The sequence below is a fragment of the Cornus florida genome, unplaced genomic scaffold (genome assembly GCF_030987335.1).
Source record: "Cornus florida cultivar Cherokee Brave unplaced genomic scaffold, ASM3098733v1 CherokeeBrave_3.0.0_Hap2_Chr11, whole genome shotgun sequence".
In the NCBI taxonomy this organism is placed as follows: domain Eukaryota; kingdom Viridiplantae; phylum Streptophyta; class Magnoliopsida; order Cornales; family Cornaceae; genus Cornus; species Cornus florida.
Window position 1 is genome coordinate 85,543,275 of NW_026775581.1, and position 21,430 is coordinate 85,564,704.

The window sequence follows — 21,430 nt, forward strand, 5'->3', positions numbered from 1 at the left end:
TGATACCTAGTTATGTTATTTTTCCCTGTTAAATGTATTTTGGGATAGGTTTGGACTTGGAATAAGGTCACCAAGAGACCAAATGGGGTGTTCATGTGCATGTTCACAGTTTTAGGCCTTTTCTGGGTTAAATTTTAGGTTCGGTTATCTAGAACCGGTTCAGCCCCATTGAACCGGTTCAAGGGGTGTTTTTGGTTCACGGTTGGGCACACTACCCATCTTGAACCGGTTCAAGTCCCCCAGTGTACACATTTTGCCTTGTTAGTTTGTCAGCTTTGATCACCTGATTTCGTACGGCCATAACTTCTTCGTTTCAAACCCAAATAGGGTCATTCTTGAGTCCATTTTCAAGGATTTTGAGTTAGATTTCCAATGAGACTAACCTTATCTTCAAATTCCATTCATGTTGAGAGATATGGTTGTTTTAGTGGAACAGTGTCAAAATTTACCTTGAACCGAGTAAGGGCACTTTTGAAAAATCATAACCAATTACCGTAGAACCTCTTCAAACATCATGGAACGACTAGAATGATTGTTTCAAACTTCATTTGACTAGTTTAAGGGAAGATTATCCTCTTATATTGTAAAATGACCATTTCACCCCTAGTGTGTCATCGATTTTAGTTAAGGACCCGGTTAACGATTCGGATTCCCAGTTCGGGTCGTTACAGGCATCTTCACTAAAAAAATGTTAAGAAAGTTCTATGATCACCAACATATTTATAAACTTTTAATTTAGTCACTACCTTATAACTCGCATTGTTCAATCCCAAGATTTTAGTGTCTACGTAGCTAACATTTAATATAATTGCAAACTTTCGGATTCACCCTTTTTTATTGTCAAAGTAAAAAAGCTGCATCTTCTACTTTGCCTGGTCTGATTTGATAGTATTCTTTTTCTTCTTCCAATATATTTTGATGATCAAGAATCTCCACAACTTGATCCTAAAAGGGCACATTTTAGCATTAGTTGTGGAGGCTAAAATTATTCGTGAACATGTCATCAATTGGCCTTTTTCTGGTGAACATTTTTAGTAAAAATAATCATAAATTTGCTGTTTAATTTTATTTTATTTTTAATTATCAGGGATTAGAGGGTTAGTAGTTAGGGAATTAGGAGAGAAAAGAATCGAACTCGAGCATAAGGTGGGTTGGCCCTTTACACTCACGAGTCACAAGACTCACAACACCGTCACACATTTTTTTTTTTTTTTTTTTGAAAGGTCAAAATTGGTTGTATTGTATAAAACTGTACAGGGCCCACTAATGAGACAGACAGCAAAGGCACCAAGCAATGCATTGTAAATAAAGCATAACTAGGCCCAGGCCCAGGCCCAAATGTCCAACCGCATCATAAGACAAATGTTTACTGTTCCTTCACCCTTCTTCAGTTGCAGGCTTGCAGCACTGCATCTTCACTCCTCCAACGGCTGTCACCTCGCCCGTCGCTGATGTATCCGCCGCCGAAGGAACTGAACCGGTGTCTCTGTACCAAGGCATCGTCTGGCACGAACGACGCCGTCCCGTTCACCATTCTTTCGGGTATTTTGTCCGTTCGGCGCTCATTGACCTCGACCACGAGCCCTACGCTCTCCCCAACCACCTCTCTCATCGCGTCGTCAAAACACCGGTCTGTGTAATTACTCGCTCTCATTTTCTTGTCAACTGTACAATTCAATTTTCTGGATTTGTAGCTTAGATTTTGAAATTTCTTTCTATAAAATCTAAGCTCGTTGATCAAATTGTTTGTGCAATGTTTGCGTGAATAATGTACCATTCTTTTAATTTATTATTATTATTTTATTCTTTTTCGGAGCTCTATACTAGTAATAGTTAAAGATTGCACGATAAAAAAAATGTTCTTGAAGGGTATCGAGATATTGTAAATTAGAAAGTTTAGACATCAGATTAAGTTATTGAAGAGAGGAGAGATTCCCAAATAAAAATGGGAGTGAAATGATTACTATAAAGAAGCAATTGTAAAAGTTTAGACAATGACCCTATTTCAGTTGGAATTTCTCCTACAAGAGATATATCGATGACTCTGATAGTTGAGCAATGAGTCGGATTGGCAGGGAACTCACCTTGGAATTAGTTTGTGTAAAGTCAAAGATGTTGTAGCCGAAACAATGGACCAACTTATTGCGGAATAGTGCCACGGAAGGTGTTGTTTTTGGGTGTGAAAAATAAAAATAAAAATAAAAATAAAATACTGACCCTTTTTTCTTTCTTGTGGGTCATGGACCCCATTCTAGAATTCTCTTGTAACCCAGTGTCTAAGGGTGTTTAGGGTTTGGGGTCTGAAAAAAGATAATAATACTGAAAACCGCAGAAAAGATTATGAGAGAGAGCGCTAGGGTTTAACGGCTGAAACTTGTAATCTGTTCTTTTTGCATTGTGAAAATTTTCACCAGATCCTCACCGTGGACGTAGGCTTACACCGAACTGCGTAAATCTTTGTGTTCTTTGGATATTGCGTATTTACTTTTATGTCGTGACTTTTGACTTGTTCTTGGTTGTCGGTGTTTCTCGTAGCACCACTGTTAAGAGAGACTGAATGTGGATATTTTAAGAAGACTACCTTTATGTTAATTGATCAATAAAACTGTTTTTGTTACCCAAAAAACTAAAAAGATATAATTCATGTAAAAACTAAAAAACAGTATGACAAGTAATTTAGTCTGCAAGCCCACACAAACTCTGTGTCTTTTGGTTGAAAGAGTAACCCTTGTGTACAGTTTCAATATTTTTATTCCAAAGTTCCTCATTCAAGTGAAATAGAACACTCATTTACAACCATAATTCATTCTACATAAGGAAATAATATTTTCAAGCATGCTAAAAGTACCCAAATGTTGAGGGAGAACCTCCAACCAAACAACACTTTCAACAGTCCCACAAGTTCATTACTACGAGCTTTTTATTTCACGAAATGCATTTCTAATCTTGTGGAGTTCATTGAGAACCTCCAACCAAACAACACTTTCAACAGTCCCACAAGTTCATTACTACGAGCTTTTTATTTCACGAAATGCATTTCTAATCTTGTGGAGTTCATTGAGAACACCCCTAATATCCATCCGTTCTCTTGGTGGGTCAGAAGAGCATACAATTCCAATTCTAAGGATTGACACCAAGCACTCTTTTATTCTCCCAATGTTACGTTCATTGGTCTTTTCAGGCATATATTCCTTTTCAAATATCAGTAGGGAATCGACAATCTCTGTTACCCCATCTGGAAGTGCCATCTTAGCATAGTTACGAAGGGTAAAGTTGTCGGTAAACATGCTGCTAGTAGGCCTTTTTAAACTAAACATCTCCAATAAAAGAATTCCATAGCTTTACACATCACCTTATGTCGAAACCTCCTGTAACGACCCGAACCCGGGGGTTCAAATCGTTTACCGGGTCCTTACCCGAACCCCAGGTCATCTAAGGCGTTACCTTCCTTTCCTATGTCAATGCATAAAATATATACGTCTTTCCAAGACTCATAGTACATCAAATCACTAACATCACAGAAAACTCACGAATGTAGGTAGAATGGCAGCGGCGTCTAAGTCCATGGATACAAGTCATACGTCCATACTCCTCCAATTTCCTGAAAATGTTAAGATAAGGGGTGAGCTCAACAGCTCAATAGGTAATGCCTAAAACACCGGTTTTGGACTCCCTTGAGCCAATAACCAAAGAACGGGAATAGAAAAGAAGTCGGGGTCATGCAATTGCCGTCCGTACAACATTTATAACATAATAATCAATATACGTAGTCACATATCACAATTCTTCAAAATCATGCACATGATATGATGTGTGATGCAACCCATCCCAAACTTGGTCTATACCGACCCAACACTTACTTTTCGGAAACCCGCTAACTGACTTTACCGAGGCGAGATTGATAGCTATCCTCGGTTCCAATTCTGGCAAAGCCTGGCAACCGTTAAAGAGCCTAGTATCAATTTTTTCACGCCCTATACCGAGCCGCGCTCCCTCTGGGTCAAGCTAGCCCCAGACTCGCGAAATCCGGTTCATTTCTAAATCATTTCCTCACAATCCTTTCCAAACACATTTATTTAAAAAGAATCATTTCAACCTCACTTTTCCTAAACCATGTCTATGTCATGAATGAAATCATGCATAAATGAAAGCGATATAAACATGCTTGCACTTTATCAGTTTAGCCATACATACTTATCATCATATATATGTAATCTCAAGAAACAAATTCAACGCAAGGTATGTTCATTAAACAACTTTGCAACTAAGTACATATATACATATACAATTAATATCATCTAGAGCATGTTTCATCGCATTAGCACGTAAACACATAACCGACATTCAATTTTTTCAAAATTTATCATTTTAAGCATGTTTATCAAGAATTCAAGTATACGAACTCAACTAAAGTCAAAACTTAATAGTTTAGACATCCCTGCCTCAAAAGTAGCCAAAATGTATCCCCTGCCAGAAAAGTCAATACCGGTCAACGCAGTCAATGCTGGTCAACGGAAGTTAACACCGGTCAACGGCGGCGGAACGAAAAACTGTTCGGTGAGAACGTAGCCAACGATAAGAAGATTCTCCTGTTCCAAAAGCGTGCCTCCGGAATCCGATCCAAGTGGCCCAAAACCCCCCTCCGAAGCCTTAAATCCAAAAATTTTAAAATTTTATAAAATAATCACCACTTTTCCGAAAATTAAATCTTTTGACTGTGTGATGGAGAACGACGAGAGGAACATTTTCCATCAAGGAACCAAGACCGGAAACCCGACCGATTGGCTAAAAAATGGAGGAGAAAAATGAGGCATAAAAGAAAAAGAAAAAAAGAAAATAAAAGGGAGAGAGAGATTACAGCGTGAGAGAGAGAAACTGATGGTTCAAAGTGGCCTTAAGGCCATAAAAATGAATCACATATGGGTCCCACCAAAAAAAATCTCACTTTTATTTAATATATATATACACACACATATACAACAATCACTTTACCACCACGTAAAATTCATACAATCAAATAAATATGCCCAGAATAATTACACATGAAATGTAATGGACTCGAAACGCAATCCCGTGCACAACGACCCCAGTAGCGGGTCCCACCTGGGACCTCCCAACCCGAAAAACGGAAAAAAATGCCGAAAATGCAACTAATGCATTTCCAAGAATTCTGAGCTCAAGGAAATGCTCCAACCAACCTCAGTCACATCTGGCACACTCTACGGTGTCCGGCACGCAAAACAAGACAAAGACGGAAAAATCTCAGAAAATGGAAAATATGAAAAATTGGAAATAGTACACCTCCCCACCCATACCATATTCTGTAATTCGAAACAAATATTAGTGTGTATTTCAATACCTACTATTTCCCAACTTTTTCATTCCCTGACACTGCCAGAAGAGAAATATTATAACTAAAATTCAGCCACTTGGTAATGCAAAGTGAATTTAATTAAATAATTTCATCAACTTATCATCTGGTTTCCTAGGTTCTGGTTCAATATTAAGTAAATTTCCATACGAAGTTATAATGAGAGTATATATCAAAAGAATTTATAAAAAAAGAAAAGAAAAGAAGAGAGTATGTATCAAACAAAATAAACTTAATAAATATAGGATATAATAAATTACCCGGTGCAGCATATACAACTGTCCCTCAAACTCCAGTTGATAGACTAGGTTATGTATGATCAGATTTATCTTTGGTAGCTATAAGAAACCTCGCCAGACCAAAATCACCAACATGGGCACAGAGCTCGCTGTCAAGAAGAACGTTACTTGGCTTTAGATCACAATGAATCATTGTTGTTTCACAATGAATCATTGTTGTTTGTTATGTATGATCAGATTTATCTTTGGTAGCTATAAGAAACCTCGCCAGACCAAAATCACCAACATGGGCACAGAGCTCGCTGTCAAGAAGAACGTTACTTGGCTTTAGATCACAATGAATCATTGTTGTTTCACAATGATGGTGAAGATAATCCAATGCAGAGGCCACATCAATGGCAATGTTTAGCCTTTGGATTAGGTTCAAGCTCATTGAGTCTGGTAGCACAGATGAACTCAAGTCCTCTTGCTCAGATAAAGTTGGGTGTAACCAGCTCTCTAAACTCCAATTTGGCATCGACTCAAAGACCAAAGCCTTGAAATCGTTTCCTTTAAAATCTATGCTTGCGCAAGATGTAATAATCTTGAGCAGATTGCGGTGGCGAATGTTCCTCAATGCTTCACATTCAGCCAGGAAACTCTTGTTGGCTCCATGTTGTTGAAGGTTGAGCACCTTCACAGCAACTACTTGTTCACCAGAATTGAGCATTCCTTTATAGACAGAACGATATCTTCCCTCACCAATCAAGTCGGTGGAAGATAATCCATTTTTAGCTTCAAGATGTTCTGCGTAAGTGAGTGTTGGATACTGATTTCCCAATGGACATTCTGAAGAAGTCTTTTTCTTTGATCTTCTGATCTGATAAAGAACAGAACAAGCACATACAACTGACAAAGTAACGGTGAGTGATACTGGTCACAAGAATTATAACCTTGCGAGCAGAGGGCTTTCTTTGTTTCTATGGGACTTTTAGGGGACATGCAGGCAGTTGCAACGCCTTGATTCCTCCACAAAGCCTGTTATTTCTGACAATTGAAAAAGAACTCACATTCCTAAACACTCCTTCAGATGTAATTTCACCCTCAAACATATTATAGGAGAGGTTGAGATTTTGAATGAATGGCAACTCACCTAAAAACCTTGGAATCTGTCCTGACAAATTATTCTAAGAAAGATCTAGGACTTGAATGCCTTTTAATTGCTGCAAATATAATGGAATATTACCTTCAAAAGAGTTGCCATCCATACGTAGGAATTCCAACACTAGACAATCACCAATAGTGCTTGGGATTTTTCCAAAGAGCTTGTTGCCTGAAATCTGCAATTTTCCTAAATTTTTCAAGTTACCCACCTCTGGCAGTAGTGGTCCACTCAAGTGATTATAATCTAAGAAAAGAGCAATTAGAAGGGAAGAAAGGCCAAGAATTTGGCTGGGTATTGTCCCTGTGAGGAGATTGTATCCAAGATCCAATGCTTGTAGGTTTGGCAATTACCCAAAGAATCAGGTATGCTTCCCTCTAGCATATTTTCTTGCAAGGCAAGGATATTTAATTGAGAAATGTTGCCAATGGATGATGGAATTTTTCCTGAGATGTTATTTCTGTATAGGTACAATTCTTGCAACTTGGAAAGCTTCCCAATACGTTCAGCAATGCTTCCTTTGCGCATGTTCTCATTCAATACTAGATACTCTAAGCTAATGAGGTTCTCAAACCCTTTTGGTATGCTTCCAGATATGTAGTTTCCATCCATCCTTAGTGAGCTAAGCTTGGTTGACAGATTTGCAATGGAATTGGGCAATACACCCCCAAATCCATTCTCAGTTAAATAGAGTCCTCTACTCTAAGATTTGTTCAATTGGTTAAAGAATTGAGAAAGCTCAAGTCATCAGCTTTATTAGTTCCGAGTGGATTCTCACCAAGCTTAGTATTTGAAGGTCATCTAAGCTTCCCAAATTCGTTGGTATAGGCCCAGTGAAAGCGTTATAAGAAATGTCAAATTTTACAAGTTGCGAAGCATTAGCTAGTGATGGTGGAATGGCCCCAGAGATTTGGTTGTTTCCAAAATAAAATGTTTGTAAATTAGGAAGAGTCAATCCGAAATCTGGAGGGAGGCTTCCATGTAATAGATTTTCAGTTGCAGCAAAGTAATTGATGGATGAGATATTGTAAAGTGAAGTAGGAACTATGCCAGACAAATTGTTTCCAGACAGTTGCAGAGTCTTTAAATTGGAAAGCTGTCCAAGTTCCACAGGAATGCTTCCCTCTAGATTGTTAGACATCAGATAAAGTTCTTGAAGAGAGGACATATTCCCAAATGAAATTGGGATCTTGCCAGCAAAATGATTGCTATAAAGAAGCAATTGTAGAAGGTTAGACAATGACCCCATTTCAGTCGGAATTTCTCCTACAAGATTGTTTCAGATATGTCAATGACTGATGTTTGAGCAATGAGTTAAATTCATAGGGAACTCACCTTGGAATGAGTTTGTGTCAAGCGAAAGATGCTGTAGCCGAAACAATTGACCAACTTCTTGGGGAATAGTGCCACGGAAGCTGTTGTTCTCGAGATGGATCACCCTAAGGAAGGTAAGATTTCCTATATGAGGAGATAGAGAACCCACTAACTGTAGGGATGACAGGTTTAGGGCAGTCACTCTCTGGTGTTGACGGCTACATGTAACTCCTTGCCACTTACAAAAGTGTGCAGAATCATTCCATGAGCCAAGGACCTTGGTAGGATCCTCAAGAATTTGATTCTCGATGGCTAACAATGCTTGTTTGTATGTCACATCCGTGAAGCCGAAAGTGGTATAGAATGTGATGTTTGAGGCCAATAAAACAAAGCTTATCTGAATAAGGATGTAAGAGAGATATAGAGATGAACTTAAGAGCCTAGAAATCGTATTTTTGTGCTTCATTGGTTTTGGAAGATGTAGGAAGCTGAGAGAGGCTCGGGTATAAAAGGAAGTTTAGATAAAATGCATAAGCCTGTCCCTTCTTATATATAATGTGGTGGACTTTTTAGACTTTGGACTGTTCAAAACTGCAATATGTATGATCAAATCCTATGTCTGTAGAAACTTATGACAGAGCAGTTGCAACCGCAGCTGCTGAAAATTCATACAATAAAAAATGGAGATGCATGCTATTAGGTTTATTTACATGTAAAAGGATAAACCACAGACTCGGGCTGCGTAATCCCCACCGAGAGTTTGTGGAATCAAGTCAAGTAAATATATTTATTTGTTCCATGACATTCATTTCCATTTCATCTGTATATTAAATCTTAACTGTAGGACCCTGGGTGAGACTGAATGTTTTAAGCTGTTCACACAAAATCTGCTTAAGCCCCTTAATTCTAACAAATTTTTTTCCCCTCATTTTTCCATTACATATAATCCATTTTAAATCACCAGGGAAGCAATGAAGAACAAACTGTATAACATAAGGCATGAACAACTTTCAAATAGTAAAACTTCTTGCATCCTATTGCTAAGGATTTTAAATAACTCCTCACATGTTGTTAAAATCCTTGTATGGCTCTTATTAAACCAAAACCAATGAACTTAAATTTAGGTTATCAAATCCTTCCCCACCATCCCAGTGCATTGAAAACAGTGCACTGGAGTGGATCCTATTCTCAAAATAACCTGTCCAATAAAATATTGTCTTTAATGGTTGTTCAACCCTCAATTATGGGCTTTTGATGCTGAATTTTATAGAGAAGGTAGGTACATACTGTAAAGTAAGAATAGGAATATATAATAGATTTGTTTATAAACAAATCCATCCCACTAAATTTTTAATATTACGCTGTATGAAATAAGTCAATGATCCTCAGGAAAAAAAAAAAAAAAAAAAAGCATTAAATAAAACAAATGCATATGAAGACTTGGCAAAGAATCTTTAGTAAACAAATGCTTCCCCCTAAATTATTGATATGAAGACTTAGAAAATAAGTCATTGAGCAAAAATAATGCATACTCATCTTGTTATCAGCTTCGGTTCTGTCCATTCACACTTGACTTCCTGCTTAAAGAAATCCCATAATTGCTATGACTTTGAAGGTGAAGATCATGATTTGAGCTGGTAGAAGATTCTGACATTTGGTATTTATTTTAGCTGATATCATGTTCTGATCTTTATACATTGTATTTCTCTCCATTTATTTCTTCTTTCTTTTTTTTTTTTTTTTCCCTAGTTGATACTCACATACTGCCCTCAATGAATTGTTTACATCCATAAACATAATTAATTTTAGAACAAAGCCCAAGCCCAGACCCAGCAGGTGGGGCGCATATGTGTGGCTATGAGTTTGAACCCACGCTTGCCTGGGCCTTTCCCTGCCCACGCTTGCCTAGGCCTTTCCCTGGGTCCTTTTTTTTAATAAACGTTTACTTAAAGAAAAATGAAGATATAACTTTCATGGCAGTACCATTTTCTTCTCTACTTTTCTTGTAGTTTAAACATAAAAAGCAGGCAATTGCAATGCCTCTATATTTTTAACAAAGCTTCTTATCTCCCATAGTTGAGCATTAACACTCCCACATTTGGGACTTCTTATCTCAACCATATACAGCCATACAGATTGAGATTTTTAACTAATGAAAACTTGCCTAGAAACCTCGTAATCTATCTAGCTAAGCATTGTGTCAAAAACCAAGTATACTTGAGGAAAATTGTCTGGTTTCTTTATCCATAGCAATCTTTGACCTTTTTTATTTATTTTTAATCCATGGCAATCTACTCTGGCATTAGTTTAATATTTTAACCTACCATTATCATGTTGAAAGACACATACCATTATCTGCTTTTTGGAAATTTGAAAGTACCTGACTGAGCTAAGGAAGAAATCTTATTTAGACATTTTAGATTTATTTGTACCATGGATCCTAATCATGTCATCACACATCCATAAATGGCTGAATAATTCTATACAGTATTCAACCATCAATTGTACAATTCATCCGCAGATAATCAACAAGTCGCTGTTATATATAATTTGTTCTCAGCAAAGTTATAGTACTTTCAAACATGCTAGGTACGTCAATCCTGAGACAGAACCTCAACGACAACAATACACACACAAGTAAAAATGAAATACGATAAAACCCTTTAAACATTAACATCCATTGGAAGATTTTTTGTTCCTGGGTGAACAACCATCGGCAGTTTCTCTCACATGACATCAGTTTCTTCTCAAAAATGTGTTTCTAATCTTGTGGAGTTCCATGAGAACATCCCTAATATCCATCCGTTCCCTCGACAATTCAGAAGAACAAATGACTCCGATCCTAAGGACCGACACCAAGCACTCTTTTATTTTTCCAATGTTATGTTGGCTGGCCCTTTGAGACACATCTTCCTCTTCCAACGAGAATAGAGAATCAGCAATCTCCATCACTCTATCAAGAAGCACCATCTTTGCATAGTTATGAAGGCTAAAATTTTCAATAAACATGCTGTTGGCGGGCTTTCTTTCAGTAAACATCTCTAGTAAGAGGATTCCATAGCTGTACACATCACCTTCTTTTGAAACCTCCACACCCATACCATATTATACAAAAAATAAATAACATATTGCCTAAATTAGTAATGTCCTTCAATATTTCTGAAGTACTAAATTATTTTCATCAAGGATTATCCTTGACACTGCACAAATGTGAAATTCTACAATTACAATATACCCAACCTGGTTACGCAAAACGCGGTCATCTGGAAAATAACCAAGATGTGGTTCAAAATAGAATCTAAGCAAGTTTCATATACTTAGTATTAAGGTGCACCTTAGTCCCAAACTAAATACATTCCTTGAATAAACTAAATCAGAGAGTATGTAGCAAAAGGAGGTATATTATTATGCAATAATTATGTGATAAAAATTACCTGGTGAGACATAACCAATTGTTCCTCCTGTTCTTGTAATCCCAATTGAAGAACTAGATTGTGAACGATTGGGTTTACCTCTGGTGCCTCCAAGAAACCTTGATAGACCAAAATCACCCATATGAGCGCAAAGCTCATTGTCAAGAAGCACATTACTTGGCTTTATATCACAATGAATGGCTGTTGTGTCACACTGATGATGAAGATAATCCAATGCAGATGCCACATCAATTGCAATGTTTAGCCTTTGTATTAAATTCAAGCTCTTTGGATCCCGCTGCACAGATTGATTTGGGTGTAACCAACTCTCTGAAGTCCCATTTGGCATGAACTCAAAGACCAAAGCCTTGAAATCATTTCCTTTGAAGTCCATGCTTGAGCAAGATGTGATGATCTTTACCAGATTGCGATGGCGAATGTTCCTCAAAGCTTCACATTCAGCCAAGAAGCTCTTGTTGGCTCCAAGTAGTTGAAGGTTGAATACCTTCACAGTGACAATTTCTTCACCAGAGTTGAGAATTCCTTTATAAACAGAACCATAACTCCCTGCACCAATCAAGTTGGCGGAAGAGAATTCATTGGTAGCTTGTTGAAGTTCTGCATAAGAGAGCGTTGGATACTGATTTCACAATGGACGATCTGAATACGACTTTTGTTTTGACCTTTTAATCCAATAAAGGACAGTAGAAACACATGCTATTAACAAAACTATAGAAAGAGTGATACTTGTCACAAGAATTACAACTTTATGTGCAAAGAGCTTTCTTGCCCTTTGTGTGGGACATGCAGGCAATTGCAATGCCTTGATTCCTCCACAAAGGTTATCATTTCCCACAATTGAAAATGCAGTAACATTCATAGACACTCCTTTATTTGGAACTTCACCCTCAAACTTATTATAAGAAAGGTCTAGATATTCAATCATTCGTAACTCGCCTAGAAAGCTTGGAATCCGTCCAGACAAACTATTATGAGAAAGATTTAGTTCTTGAATTCCTTTTAATTGCTGTAAAGATGATGGAATAGTACCTTTGAAAAGGTTACCCTCCATATGTAGGTATTCTAACACTAGACAATCACCAAGTGTGCTTGGTATTTCTCCAGAAAGTTTGTTTTCTGAAATATGCAATTGCCCAAGATTCTTCAAGTTACCCACTTGTGATGGTAGTGCTCCTGTCAGATAATTTTGATTTAAGAAGAGACCAACAGTGAGGGAAGAAAGTCCAATAACTTGCTCAGGTATAGCACCAGTGAGGTGATTCAGTTGAAGATCCAATGATTGAAGATTTGTGCAATTACCCAGTTCAACAGGTATGCTTCCCTCTAACATATTATCTCCTAATGCAAGAATACTTAATCCAGACATGTTGCCAATAGATGGTGGAACTTTTCCAGAGATATTATTTCCAGGAATAAATAGTTGTTCCAATTCAGAAAGTTTCCCAATGGATTCGGGGATACTGCCAGTGAGCATATTCTCATCTAATGCTAAAAGCTTTAAGTTGATGAGGTTTTCAATTCCTTGTGGTGTGCTTCCAGATATGTAGTTTTGAGTTATATCCAATGTGTTGAGCTTGGTGGATAGATTTGCAATTGAATTGGGCAATACATCCCCAAAGTAATTCCCACCTAGATGTAGAAATCCTAGATTTGTACAGTTGGTTAATGAATCAAGGAAGCTCAAGTCATTGGCCTTTTTAGTTCCGTGTCGGTTAATATTAATATCTAGCCATTCTAGATCTCGAAGGCTGCCCACCCACTGAAAAAATTAACACTACTATCAAAATCAACAAGTGCTGAAATGTTAGCCAATGATGGTGGAATAGGCCCATAGAATTGGTTAATAGCAAGGAAGAATGATTGTAGTTTTGGAAGGGTCAATCCCAGTTCTTGGGAGAGGCTTCCGCTTAACTGGTTGCCAGCTAGAGCAAAGATATGGATGGATGAGATGTTGTAAAGTGGGGTAGGAATCATTCCAGACAAGTTGTTGGAACTCAATTGAAGAAATTGCAAGTTGGAAAGCTTTCCAAGTTCGAAGGGAATGCTTCCCTTTAGATTGTTGGTGTCAAGAAGAAGTACGCGAAGAGAGGAGAGATTCCCCAGTGAAGGTGGTATGTTGCCAGTGAAATGATTTCCAGAAAGATCCAATAGTAGAAGATTAGAAAATGATCCTACTTCGATAGGAATTCTTCCTACAAGATTGTTTGAAGATATATTGATGTCTCTGATGTCTGAGCAATCAGTCAAATTGGTAGGGAACTCACCTTGGAAGGAGTTGCTATAAAGCGAAAGAATTTGTAGCCGAAATAATCAACTAATTTCTTGGGAGATAGTGCCATGCAAGTAGTTGTTCTCAAGATTGACCCCTTAAGGAAGGTAAGGTTTCCTATATGAGGAGACAAAGAACCAACTAATTTCAAGGATGGCAAGTTTAGGATGGTCACCCTCTGATGCCGGCGACCACATGTGACTCCTTTCCAGTTACAAAAGTGGATAGAATCATTCCATGAGCTAAAGACCTGGAAAGGGTCTTCAACAATTTGATCTTTGATGGCTAGCAAGGCTTGCTTGTCTGTCTCATTTGCGAAGCCAAAAGTGGAATTTGAGGCAAGCAAAATGAAGCTTGCGTGAAAAAGGATGTAAAAGAGGAGGGAAGTTGAACTTAATAGCTTTGAAACCATATCTTTGTGCTTCTGAAAGCTGACAGGGGGAGTGTAAACACACTATGTTGGAACAAAAGCAGAAGCCAATATGTTATATTGTGGCGTGTTAAGAACCTATGTGAAGAGAAATTACGGCTTAGTGCAGTTGTAGTATAGCTGCTCGATATTCATAGAATAAACTATGAAGGAAAATGAAGGTGAAAGGTGATGAGGTTTAGGTACAAATCATAGCCAAATTTATAAACCAACCTCCATTTATTTGACTGAGTAAGCTTTGCAGAAAATTCATATAATGCAGTTAAGAAAACACTTTATTTTCTTTCATGCCGTCCCATGCCATCAACTCTGTATGTTTAATCCACATGTAGGCCGTGTGATGATTCATGATTCATTTTGCTTCATTGTTCAATTTGCAGTGTTAGGTCACTGAACAACACAGAACAAAAGAAAGCAACTAGAACTGCAGTTTTTCATAGAAAATTTGTAGATATATTTATATAAAAGGGAGTATAGAAATTGGCCAACGTGCTTCAAGTCTGTCCACTGGGGATGACTTCCTACTATAGTTTTTATGTTGATTTGGGGCCGGCGGAAGATTTTTGGGTGAGCTGAACACATTTGACTCCTTCCTATCTGTTAAGATTTTTATAAACAAAGGAAAACAAAGGAAATTGGATGTTTTTAGAATCAACGTCGTAAAATTAAAATTGAAGAAAATTTAGTTTTATTTTCCTAGTTTATAAACAAAGAAATTTGGATATTAAGAATTAGGAAGTTAAATTAATTTAGAAGTACTGAATTGACACCTTAGAATAGAAATTAGAGAAACATAAAATGAATTAAAATTGAATTATGGCTTAAAACAAAGAAAATTGAATATCAAGAATTTTAGATCCTAGGTGATCAATATGAAAAACCAAGGACGTGATATATAAATTATTCAAATGCCGCTTTCTCCTTCACCGCCAGCGAAGTGGTGCGCGCCGGAGCTGGTCATTTAAAGCTGAATTTTGACGCAGCTTTTTGTTCGGCCAGGAAGATTTGCTGGGGTGGAATTGTTCTTCGAAACCATATGGGTCTACCCATAAAAGTTGCCTCGGTGTTTTTTTGACAATGTTGGCAGTCCTCCTCTTGCCGAGGGCCTTGTTCTAAGGGAGGCGTTGGTTCTTTTGAAAGGTTGGGGGTACCATAATGTGGTGGTGGAGCAGCGAGGTAATATTGTGGCTCATTTGATTGGTAAAAAGGCTTTTGTGGCCGTTTGTGGTGATTTGGAGTGGAGAGTATGGCTCTAGTGATTGTTAAACACTCTTCTCCTGAATATTTTTCATTTCACGCAGTTGTTTTTTGTTTGGTTTTATTTGAACATAACATTCAAATGGATAATAGGGCTGTTCTGACATTCCTCGCTCTCAAATTAGCATTGCTTTTAAGCCAAGAATCAACGACTTCATTACTAAAAAAAAAATGGCCTACATGTTTTTGAAACATGGTATGGAGTCCTGGTGTTCCTCGTACAAAGTATATATATATATATATATATATATTGGCTAAATACCTACACATACATCCATAACAAATGTTTGCTATAAAACTCGAAGGCCTCACTTTTCCTGAGGAAAGAGAGATTACACGAGGTGATTTAGTGATTTATTCAAAAATATATTTTCCTGAGATGTTATTTATGGAGATAACTGTGCACATCACCTTCTTTACAAACCTCCCCACCCATACCATATTCTGTAATTCGAAACAAATGACATAGTTCTTAAATTAGTGAGTACTTCAATATCTATGAATTCCTAACTTTCTATTCCCTGACACTGCCTAGAAGTGAAATATTACAAATAAATTTCGGCAACTTGGTTATGCAAAGTGAAGTGAATTAATTAAATATTTTCATCAACTTATATCTGGTTTCCTAGCTACTGGTTCAAAATTAAGCAAATTAGGCATCACAAAATCAATATTCAACAGGTGCTCTATTTTTGGGAAATTTGAAAGTAACTGACTGAGCAAAGGAAAAAAAACTTATTTAGACACTTTAGATTTATTTCTACCATGGATCCTAATCATGTCATCAAACATCCACAAATATCTGAATAATTCTATCAAATAGCCAACCATCAATTGTTTAATTCATATGCAGATGAGAATCAACTAGTCGCTTGTTATATTTATTTCGTTCTCAGCAACTTTATTGTACTTTCAAATATGCTAAGTATGCCAGTCCTAAGACGGAACCTCAAACGACAACGACACAACATATACAAAAGTAAAAAATAAAATACAACAAAACAAATACTTTAAACAGTCACAACCACGGAAGTTTTTATCACATGACATCAGCTTCTTCTAAGAGTGTGTTTCTAATCTTGTGGAGTTCCATGAGAACATCCCTAATATCCATCCGTTCTCTCAACAGTTCAAATGAACATATCACTCCAATCCTAAGGACCGACACCCAGCTCTCTTTATTATACCAATGTTATGTTGGCTGGCCCTTTGAGCATCCTCCTCTTCCAACAAGAATAGAGAACCGGCAATCTCCATCACTCTATCAGGAAGCGCCATCTTTGCATAGTTTTGAAGGTTAAAATTTTCAATAAATATGCTGTCTGTGGGCTTTCTTCCGGTAAACATCTCCAGTAAAAGGATTTCATAGCTGTACACATCACTTTCTTTTGAAACCTCTACACCCATACCATATTCTACAAAAAATAAATGACATATTGCCTAAATTAGTAATGTCCTTCAACATTTCTGAAGTACTAAATTATTTTCATCAAGGATCATCCTCGACACTGCTGCACAAATGTGAAATTCTACAATTACAATATGCCCAACCTGGTTACGCAAAATAGAGTCATCTCGGAAATAACCAAGATGTGGTTCAAAATAGAATCTAAGCAAGTTTCATTTACCAAGTATTAAGGTGCACCTTAGTCCCAAACTAAATAATTCCTTGAAGAAACTAAATCAGAGAGTATGTACCAAAAGGAGGTGTACGTAATTATGCAATAATTATGTGACAAAACATTACCTGGTGCGACATAACCAATAGTTCCTCTAATGCCAATTGAAGAACTAGATTTTGAACGATTGGGTTTACCTTTGGTGCCTCCAAGAAACCTTGATATACCAAAATCACCCACATGAGCGCAAAGCTCATTGCCAAGAAGAACATTACTTGGCTTTAGATCGCAATGAATGATTGTTGTGTCACACTGATGGTGAAGATAATCCAATGCAGATGCCACATCAATTGCAATGTTTAGCCTTTGTATTGAATCCAAGCTCTTTGGATCCCGCTGCACAGATTGATTTGGGTGTAACCAACTCTCTAAAGTCCCATTTGGCATGAACTCAAAGATCAAAGCCTTGAAATCATTTCCTTTGAAGTCCATGCTTGAGCAAGATGTGATGATCTTGACCAGATTGCGGTGGCGAATGTTCCTCAAAGCTTCACATTCAGTGAAGAAGCTCTTGTTGGCTCCAAGTTGTTGAAGGTTGAAAACCTTCACAGCAACAATTTGTTCACCATAGTCAAGAATTCCTTTATAAACAGAACCATAACTCCCCGAACCAATCAAGTTGGTTGAAGAGAATCCATTGGTAGCTTGTTCAAGTTCCGCATAAGAGAGCATTGGGTACTGATTTCCCAATGCACCATCTACTGAACATTTTTCTTTTGACCTTTTGATCAAATAAAAAACAGCAGAAACACTTGCTATCAACAAAACTGTAGAAAGAGTGATACTTGTCACAAGAATTATCATTTTATGTGCAAAGAGCTTTCTCGCCCTTCGTGTGAGACTTGCAGGCAGTTGCAATTCCTTATTTCCTCCACAAAGTTTGTCATTTCCCACAATGGAAAATGCACTAACATTCAGGAACACTCCTTCATTTGGAACTTCACCCTCAAACTTATTATAAGAAAGGTCTAGATATTCAATCAATGGGAGATCGCTTAGAAAGCTTGGAATTCGTCCAGACAAACTATTATGAGAAAGATTTAGGTCTCAAATTCCTTCTAATTGCTGTAAATATGACGAAATAGTACCTTCAAAAAGGTTACCGTCCATATACAGGACGTCTAACACTAGGCAATCGCCAAGAGTGCTTGGGATTTCTCCGGAAAGTTTGTTTTCATAAATATACAATTTCGCAAGATTCTTCAAGTTGCCCACCTGTGATGGAAGTGCACCTGTTAGATAGTTTTGATTTAAGAAGAGACCAATAGTGAGGGAAGAAAGTCCAATACCTTGCTCGGGTATTGCACCAGTGAGGTGATTAACTTGAAGATCCAATTCTTGTAGCTTTGTACAATTACCCAAAGACCCAGGTATGCTTCCCGCTAGCTTATTTCATCCTAAACCAAGAATACTCAATCGAGACATGTTGCCAATAGATGATGGAATTTTTCCTGAGATGTTATTTGCAGAAATGAAGAGTTGTTCCAACTCAGAAAGTTTCCCAATTGATTCAGGAATACTGCCTGTGAACATATTCCCATCTAAGGCTAAAAGCTTTAAGTTGACGAGATTCTCAATTCCTCGCGGTATGCTTCCAGATAGGTAGTTTTGACTTATCTGCAGTATTGTGAGATTGGTGGATAGATTTGCAATTGAATTGGGCAATACACCCCCAAAGTAATTCCCACCTAAATCTAGAAATCCTAGATTTGTACAGTTGGTTAATGAATCTAGGAAGCTCAAGGTATTGGCTTTTTCATTTCCAAAGCGGTTATTGTTAATATTTAGCCATTTCAGATCTAGAAGGCTACCCAAATTCATTGGTACAGACCCACTGAAAAACAAAATAAACAAGTGCTGAAGCGTTAGCCAATGATGGTGGGATAGGCCCATAGAATTGGTTTACACCAAATAAGAATGATTGTAGTTTTGGAAGGGTCAATCCCAGTTCTTGGGGGATGGTTCCGCTTAACTGGTTGTCACCTAGAGCAAAGAAATAGATGGACGAGATATTGTAAAGCTGGGTAGGAATCATTCCGGACAAATTGTTGGAACTCAATTGAAAAAACTAAGTTGGAAAGCTTTCCAAGTTCAAAAGGAATGCTTCCCTCTAGATTGTTATAGTCAAGAAGAAGTACGCGAAGAGAGGAGAGGTTACCCAGTGAAGGTGGTATGTTGCCAATGAAATGATTTTTAGTAAGATCCAATAGTAAAAGATTAGTAAATGATCCTAGTTCGATAGGAATTCTTCCTACAAGATTGTTCCAAGCTAAATTGATGACTCTGAGGCCTAAGCAACGAGTCAAATTGATAGGGAACTCACCTTGGAAGAAGTTGTTGCCAAGCGAAATATTTTGTAGGCGAAACAATCGGCCAATTTCTTGGGGGATAGTGTCATGCAAGTTGTTGTTCTCAAGATAGATCTCTCTAAGGAAGGTTAGGTTTCCTATATGAGGAGACAAGGAACCAACTAATTCCAGGGAAGACAAGTTTAGGACGGTCACCCTCTGATGATGCTGACGACTACATGTGACTCCTTTCCAGTTACAGAACTGGATAGAATCATTCCATGAAAAGACCTGGAAAGGGTCTTCAGCAATTTGATTCTTGATGGCTAGTAAGGCTTGATTGTCTGTCTCATTTGCGAAGCCAAAAGTGGTATTTGAGGCAAGTAAAATGAAGCATGCATGAAGAAGGATGTAAAAGAGGAGGGAAGATGAAGCTAATAGCCCTGAAACCATATCTTTGTGCTTCAGGAAGCTGACCGTGAACAGAAATTATGACTTGGTGCAGTTGTAGTGATAAATCAGTAACTGAAGGTGAAAGGTGCCTTGTTTTTAGGTGCAAATCATGGCCAAATTTATAAGCCAACCTCCCTTTATTTGATTGAGTAAGCTTTGCAGAAAATTCACATAATGAAGTCAAGAAAACTTTATTTGCTTTCATGCCGTCTATTGCCATTGACTCTGTATGTTTGATCCACATGTAGGCTTTGTGTTGATTCATGATTCATTTGCTTCATGGTTTAATTTACAGTGTTGGGTCACTAAACAGCTCAGAACAAAAGAAAACATAGCAATAAAATATACAATTTAAACTGCTAATTTTATAAGACTTTGTATTGTCATTTTGTCATAGGAGGAAATCCATTTTTGCCTATGCATTATTAAAAGGCATGAATGCCTTTGTTTTCTTGCTGTTCATATAACAAATTTAACCGGTTATGTCTTTGCTCGCTTCTACTGACGCTTTGAATGCAATTTTCTTTGATGTGCGCTCTCTTCTTGAGATGTGTCACAGAACTTTTTTGGCTTAGGTGTCACGGGAAGGCAATGGTGTAGCTCATTTGTTGAGCAAAATGGCTCTCGCAGCCAAGTGTTGTGATTTTGAGTGGAGCGTCTGCCCAGTGGCTGTTAGACACTGCCTTCTTTGATTGTATTCCTCCGTTATCTTAATGCATTGGTCGTTTCCGGAAAAAAAAATAATAACAAATTTAACTAGGACTGCAGTTTTTCATATATATATATAAAGAAGGGAATTCAGAACTTGGTCAATAAATGTGCTTCAAGTCTGTCCACTGGGATTGACTTTCTGCTAAAATGTTGATTTTGGGCCGGCGAAAGATTCTTTGGGCGGGCTGAAGATATTCGTCTGCTTCCAATCTGTCCATTAGCACCGTCTCTCTCTCTCATATATAAATAAAACAAATTGGATATGCTAGCAAGTAGTAACATTTAGGAGTAAGTTTATTTGGACACTAATAATAATAGTGCTAAAATTTTAAAAATATGAAATATTTATCATTTTTTATTTGGAAAGAAATTTGAATTTGATTTGTCAAATTTCGAAGTTTGAAGACTGGCCATTGTGAGCTTCATCAATAAATTTTAATTTTGAAACAATCTCAAAATTTGAGAGGGACATATGGTAGATAATGATTTAGCTTAAAAAAAATAAAAAATAAATAAAATCATAAAATTGATAACTTGATTTGAGAGTGTCATCTTAACATATACTTGTGAAGGCTAAAATTGTTTGTGAACATGTCACATGTACGCCTTTTTCTAATAAACACATCCAGTAAAAGGAGGACATAAACTAGTAATTAAACTTATATCATAACTTGAGAGTTGAGACATAAAACTATCTTCTTCTTCTTTTGAAAGTTAAATTTTGATTTTATTGAATTAGAGAATATTATTGTATAAAACTGTACAGGTCCCAGTAGTGGCCCATACAATGCTAACAAAGTATAACAGGGGCAACTAGGCCCAGGCCCAGGCCCAGGCCCAGGCC

At 37.4% G+C, this 21,430-nt stretch overlaps 5 protein-coding genes across 5 annotated transcripts; all 5 read right to left on the reverse strand.

Moving 5' to 3' along the window:
* Positions 1 to 5,831: 5,831 nt before the first annotated feature.
* LOC132281462 (receptor kinase-like protein Xa21) lies at positions 5,832 to 7,363 on the reverse strand. The gene is made up of 4 exons (XM_059783162.1): positions 7,105 to 7,363; positions 6,836 to 6,997; positions 6,660 to 6,742; positions 5,832 to 6,469 (listed from the first exon to the last, which is right to left on the reverse strand). Exons 1-4 carry the CDS (start codon positions 7,361 to 7,363, stop codon positions 5,834 to 5,836), a joined length of 1,140 nt encoding a protein of 379 aa, XP_059639145.1. The 3' UTR covers positions 5,832 to 5,833.
* Positions 7,364 to 7,490: 127 nt separating this feature from the next.
* On the reverse strand, positions 7,491 to 11,164 carry LOC132281463 (probable LRR receptor-like serine/threonine-protein kinase At3g47570). The gene is made up of 3 exons (XM_059783163.1): positions 10,853 to 11,164; positions 8,087 to 8,462; positions 7,491 to 8,017 (listed from the first exon to the last, which is right to left on the reverse strand). The coding sequence occupies exons 1-3, from the start codon at positions 11,162 to 11,164 to the stop codon at positions 7,491 to 7,493; spliced, it is 1,215 nt and encodes a 404-aa protein (XP_059639146.1).
* Positions 11,165 to 11,470: 306 nt separating this feature from the next.
* Positions 11,471 to 16,862, reverse strand: LOC132281464 (probable LRR receptor-like serine/threonine-protein kinase At3g47570). The gene is made up of 6 exons (XM_059783164.1): positions 16,643 to 16,862; positions 15,880 to 15,899; positions 13,864 to 14,222; positions 13,260 to 13,777; positions 12,242 to 13,143; positions 11,471 to 12,118 (listed from the first exon to the last, which is right to left on the reverse strand). Exons 1-6 carry the CDS (start codon positions 16,860 to 16,862, stop codon positions 11,471 to 11,473), a joined length of 2,667 nt encoding a protein of 888 aa, XP_059639147.1.
* An 82-nt stretch (positions 16,863 to 16,944) lies between these two features.
* LOC132281465 (probable LRR receptor-like serine/threonine-protein kinase At3g47570) lies at positions 16,945 to 18,244 on the reverse strand. Its single transcript, XM_059783165.1, has 3 exons — positions 18,223 to 18,244; positions 17,203 to 18,102; positions 16,945 to 17,006 (listed from the first exon to the last, which is right to left on the reverse strand). Exons 1-3 carry the CDS (start codon positions 18,242 to 18,244, stop codon positions 16,945 to 16,947), a joined length of 984 nt encoding a protein of 327 aa, XP_059639148.1.
* A 282-nt stretch (positions 18,245 to 18,526) lies between these two features.
* LOC132281466 (LRR receptor-like serine/threonine-protein kinase EFR) lies at positions 18,527 to 19,875 on the reverse strand. Its single transcript, XM_059783166.1, has 2 exons — positions 19,118 to 19,875; positions 18,527 to 18,968 (listed from the first exon to the last, which is right to left on the reverse strand). The coding sequence occupies exons 1-2, from the start codon at positions 19,873 to 19,875 to the stop codon at positions 18,527 to 18,529; spliced, it is 1,200 nt and encodes a 399-aa protein (XP_059639149.1).
* Positions 19,876 to 21,430: the final 1,555 nt, after the last annotated feature.

Excerpts from the sequence above, each read along its gene's own strand:
- LOC132281462 (XM_059783162.1), bottom strand. The coding sequence starts at position 7,363 with ATGGATGGAAACTACATATCTGGAAGCATACCAAAAGGGTTTGAGAAC. Across the intron at positions 6,998-7,104 it reads AAGCATACCTGATTCTTTGG|ATTATAATCACTTGAGTGGA; the intron begins GTAATTGCCAAA and ends CTCTTTTCTTAG. Across the intron at positions 6,743-6,835 it reads GGATGGCAACTCTTTTGAAG|GTGAGTTGCCATTCATTCAA; the intron begins GTAATATTCCAT and ends CAAGGTTTTTAG.
- LOC132281463 (XM_059783163.1), bottom strand. The coding sequence starts at position 11,164 with ATGGGTGTGGAGGTTTCAAAAGAAGGTGATGTGTACAGCTATGGAATC. Across the intron at positions 8,463-10,852 it reads AACGGATGGATATTAGGGAT|ATAAGCTTTGTTTTATTGGC; the intron begins GTTCTCATGGAA and ends ATCCTTATTCAG. Across the intron at positions 8,018-8,086 it reads TGACACAAACTCATTCCAAG|GAGAAATTCCGACTGAAATG; the intron begins GTGAGTTCCCTA and ends ACAATCTTGTAG.
- LOC132281464 (XM_059783164.1), bottom strand. The coding sequence starts at position 16,862 with ATGGGTGTAGAGGTTTCAAAAGAAAGTGATGTGTACAGCTATGAAATC. Across the intron at positions 14,223-15,879 it reads AATATGGTATGGGTGGGGAG|TGTGTTTACACTCCCCCTGT; the intron begins GTTTGTAAAGAA and ends GTTCCAACATAG. Across the intron at positions 12,119-12,241 it reads AGCTCTTTGCACATAAAGTT|TATCCAACGCTCTCTTATGC; the intron begins GTAATTCTTGTG and ends TTGTGAAATCAG.
- LOC132281465 (XM_059783165.1), bottom strand. The coding sequence starts at position 18,244 with ATGGACGGTAACCTTTTTGAAG. Across the intron at positions 18,103-18,222 it reads GGACGGTAACCTTTTTGAAG|ACCTTTCTTATAATAAGTTT; the intron begins GTACTATTTCGT and ends TTGAATATCTAG. Across the intron at positions 17,007-17,202 it reads TATTGGTTATGTCGCACCAG|GTTGGGCATATTGTAATTGT; the intron begins GTAATGTTTTGT and ends TTGCGTAACCAG.
- LOC132281466 (XM_059783166.1), bottom strand. The coding sequence starts at position 19,875 with ATGGTTTCAGGGCTATTAGCTTCATCTTCCCTCCTCTTTTACATCCTT. Across the intron at positions 18,969-19,117 it reads CATCTATTTCTTTGCTCTAG|TGGGTCTGTACCAATGAATT; the intron begins GTGACAACCAGT and ends TTTGTTTTTCAG.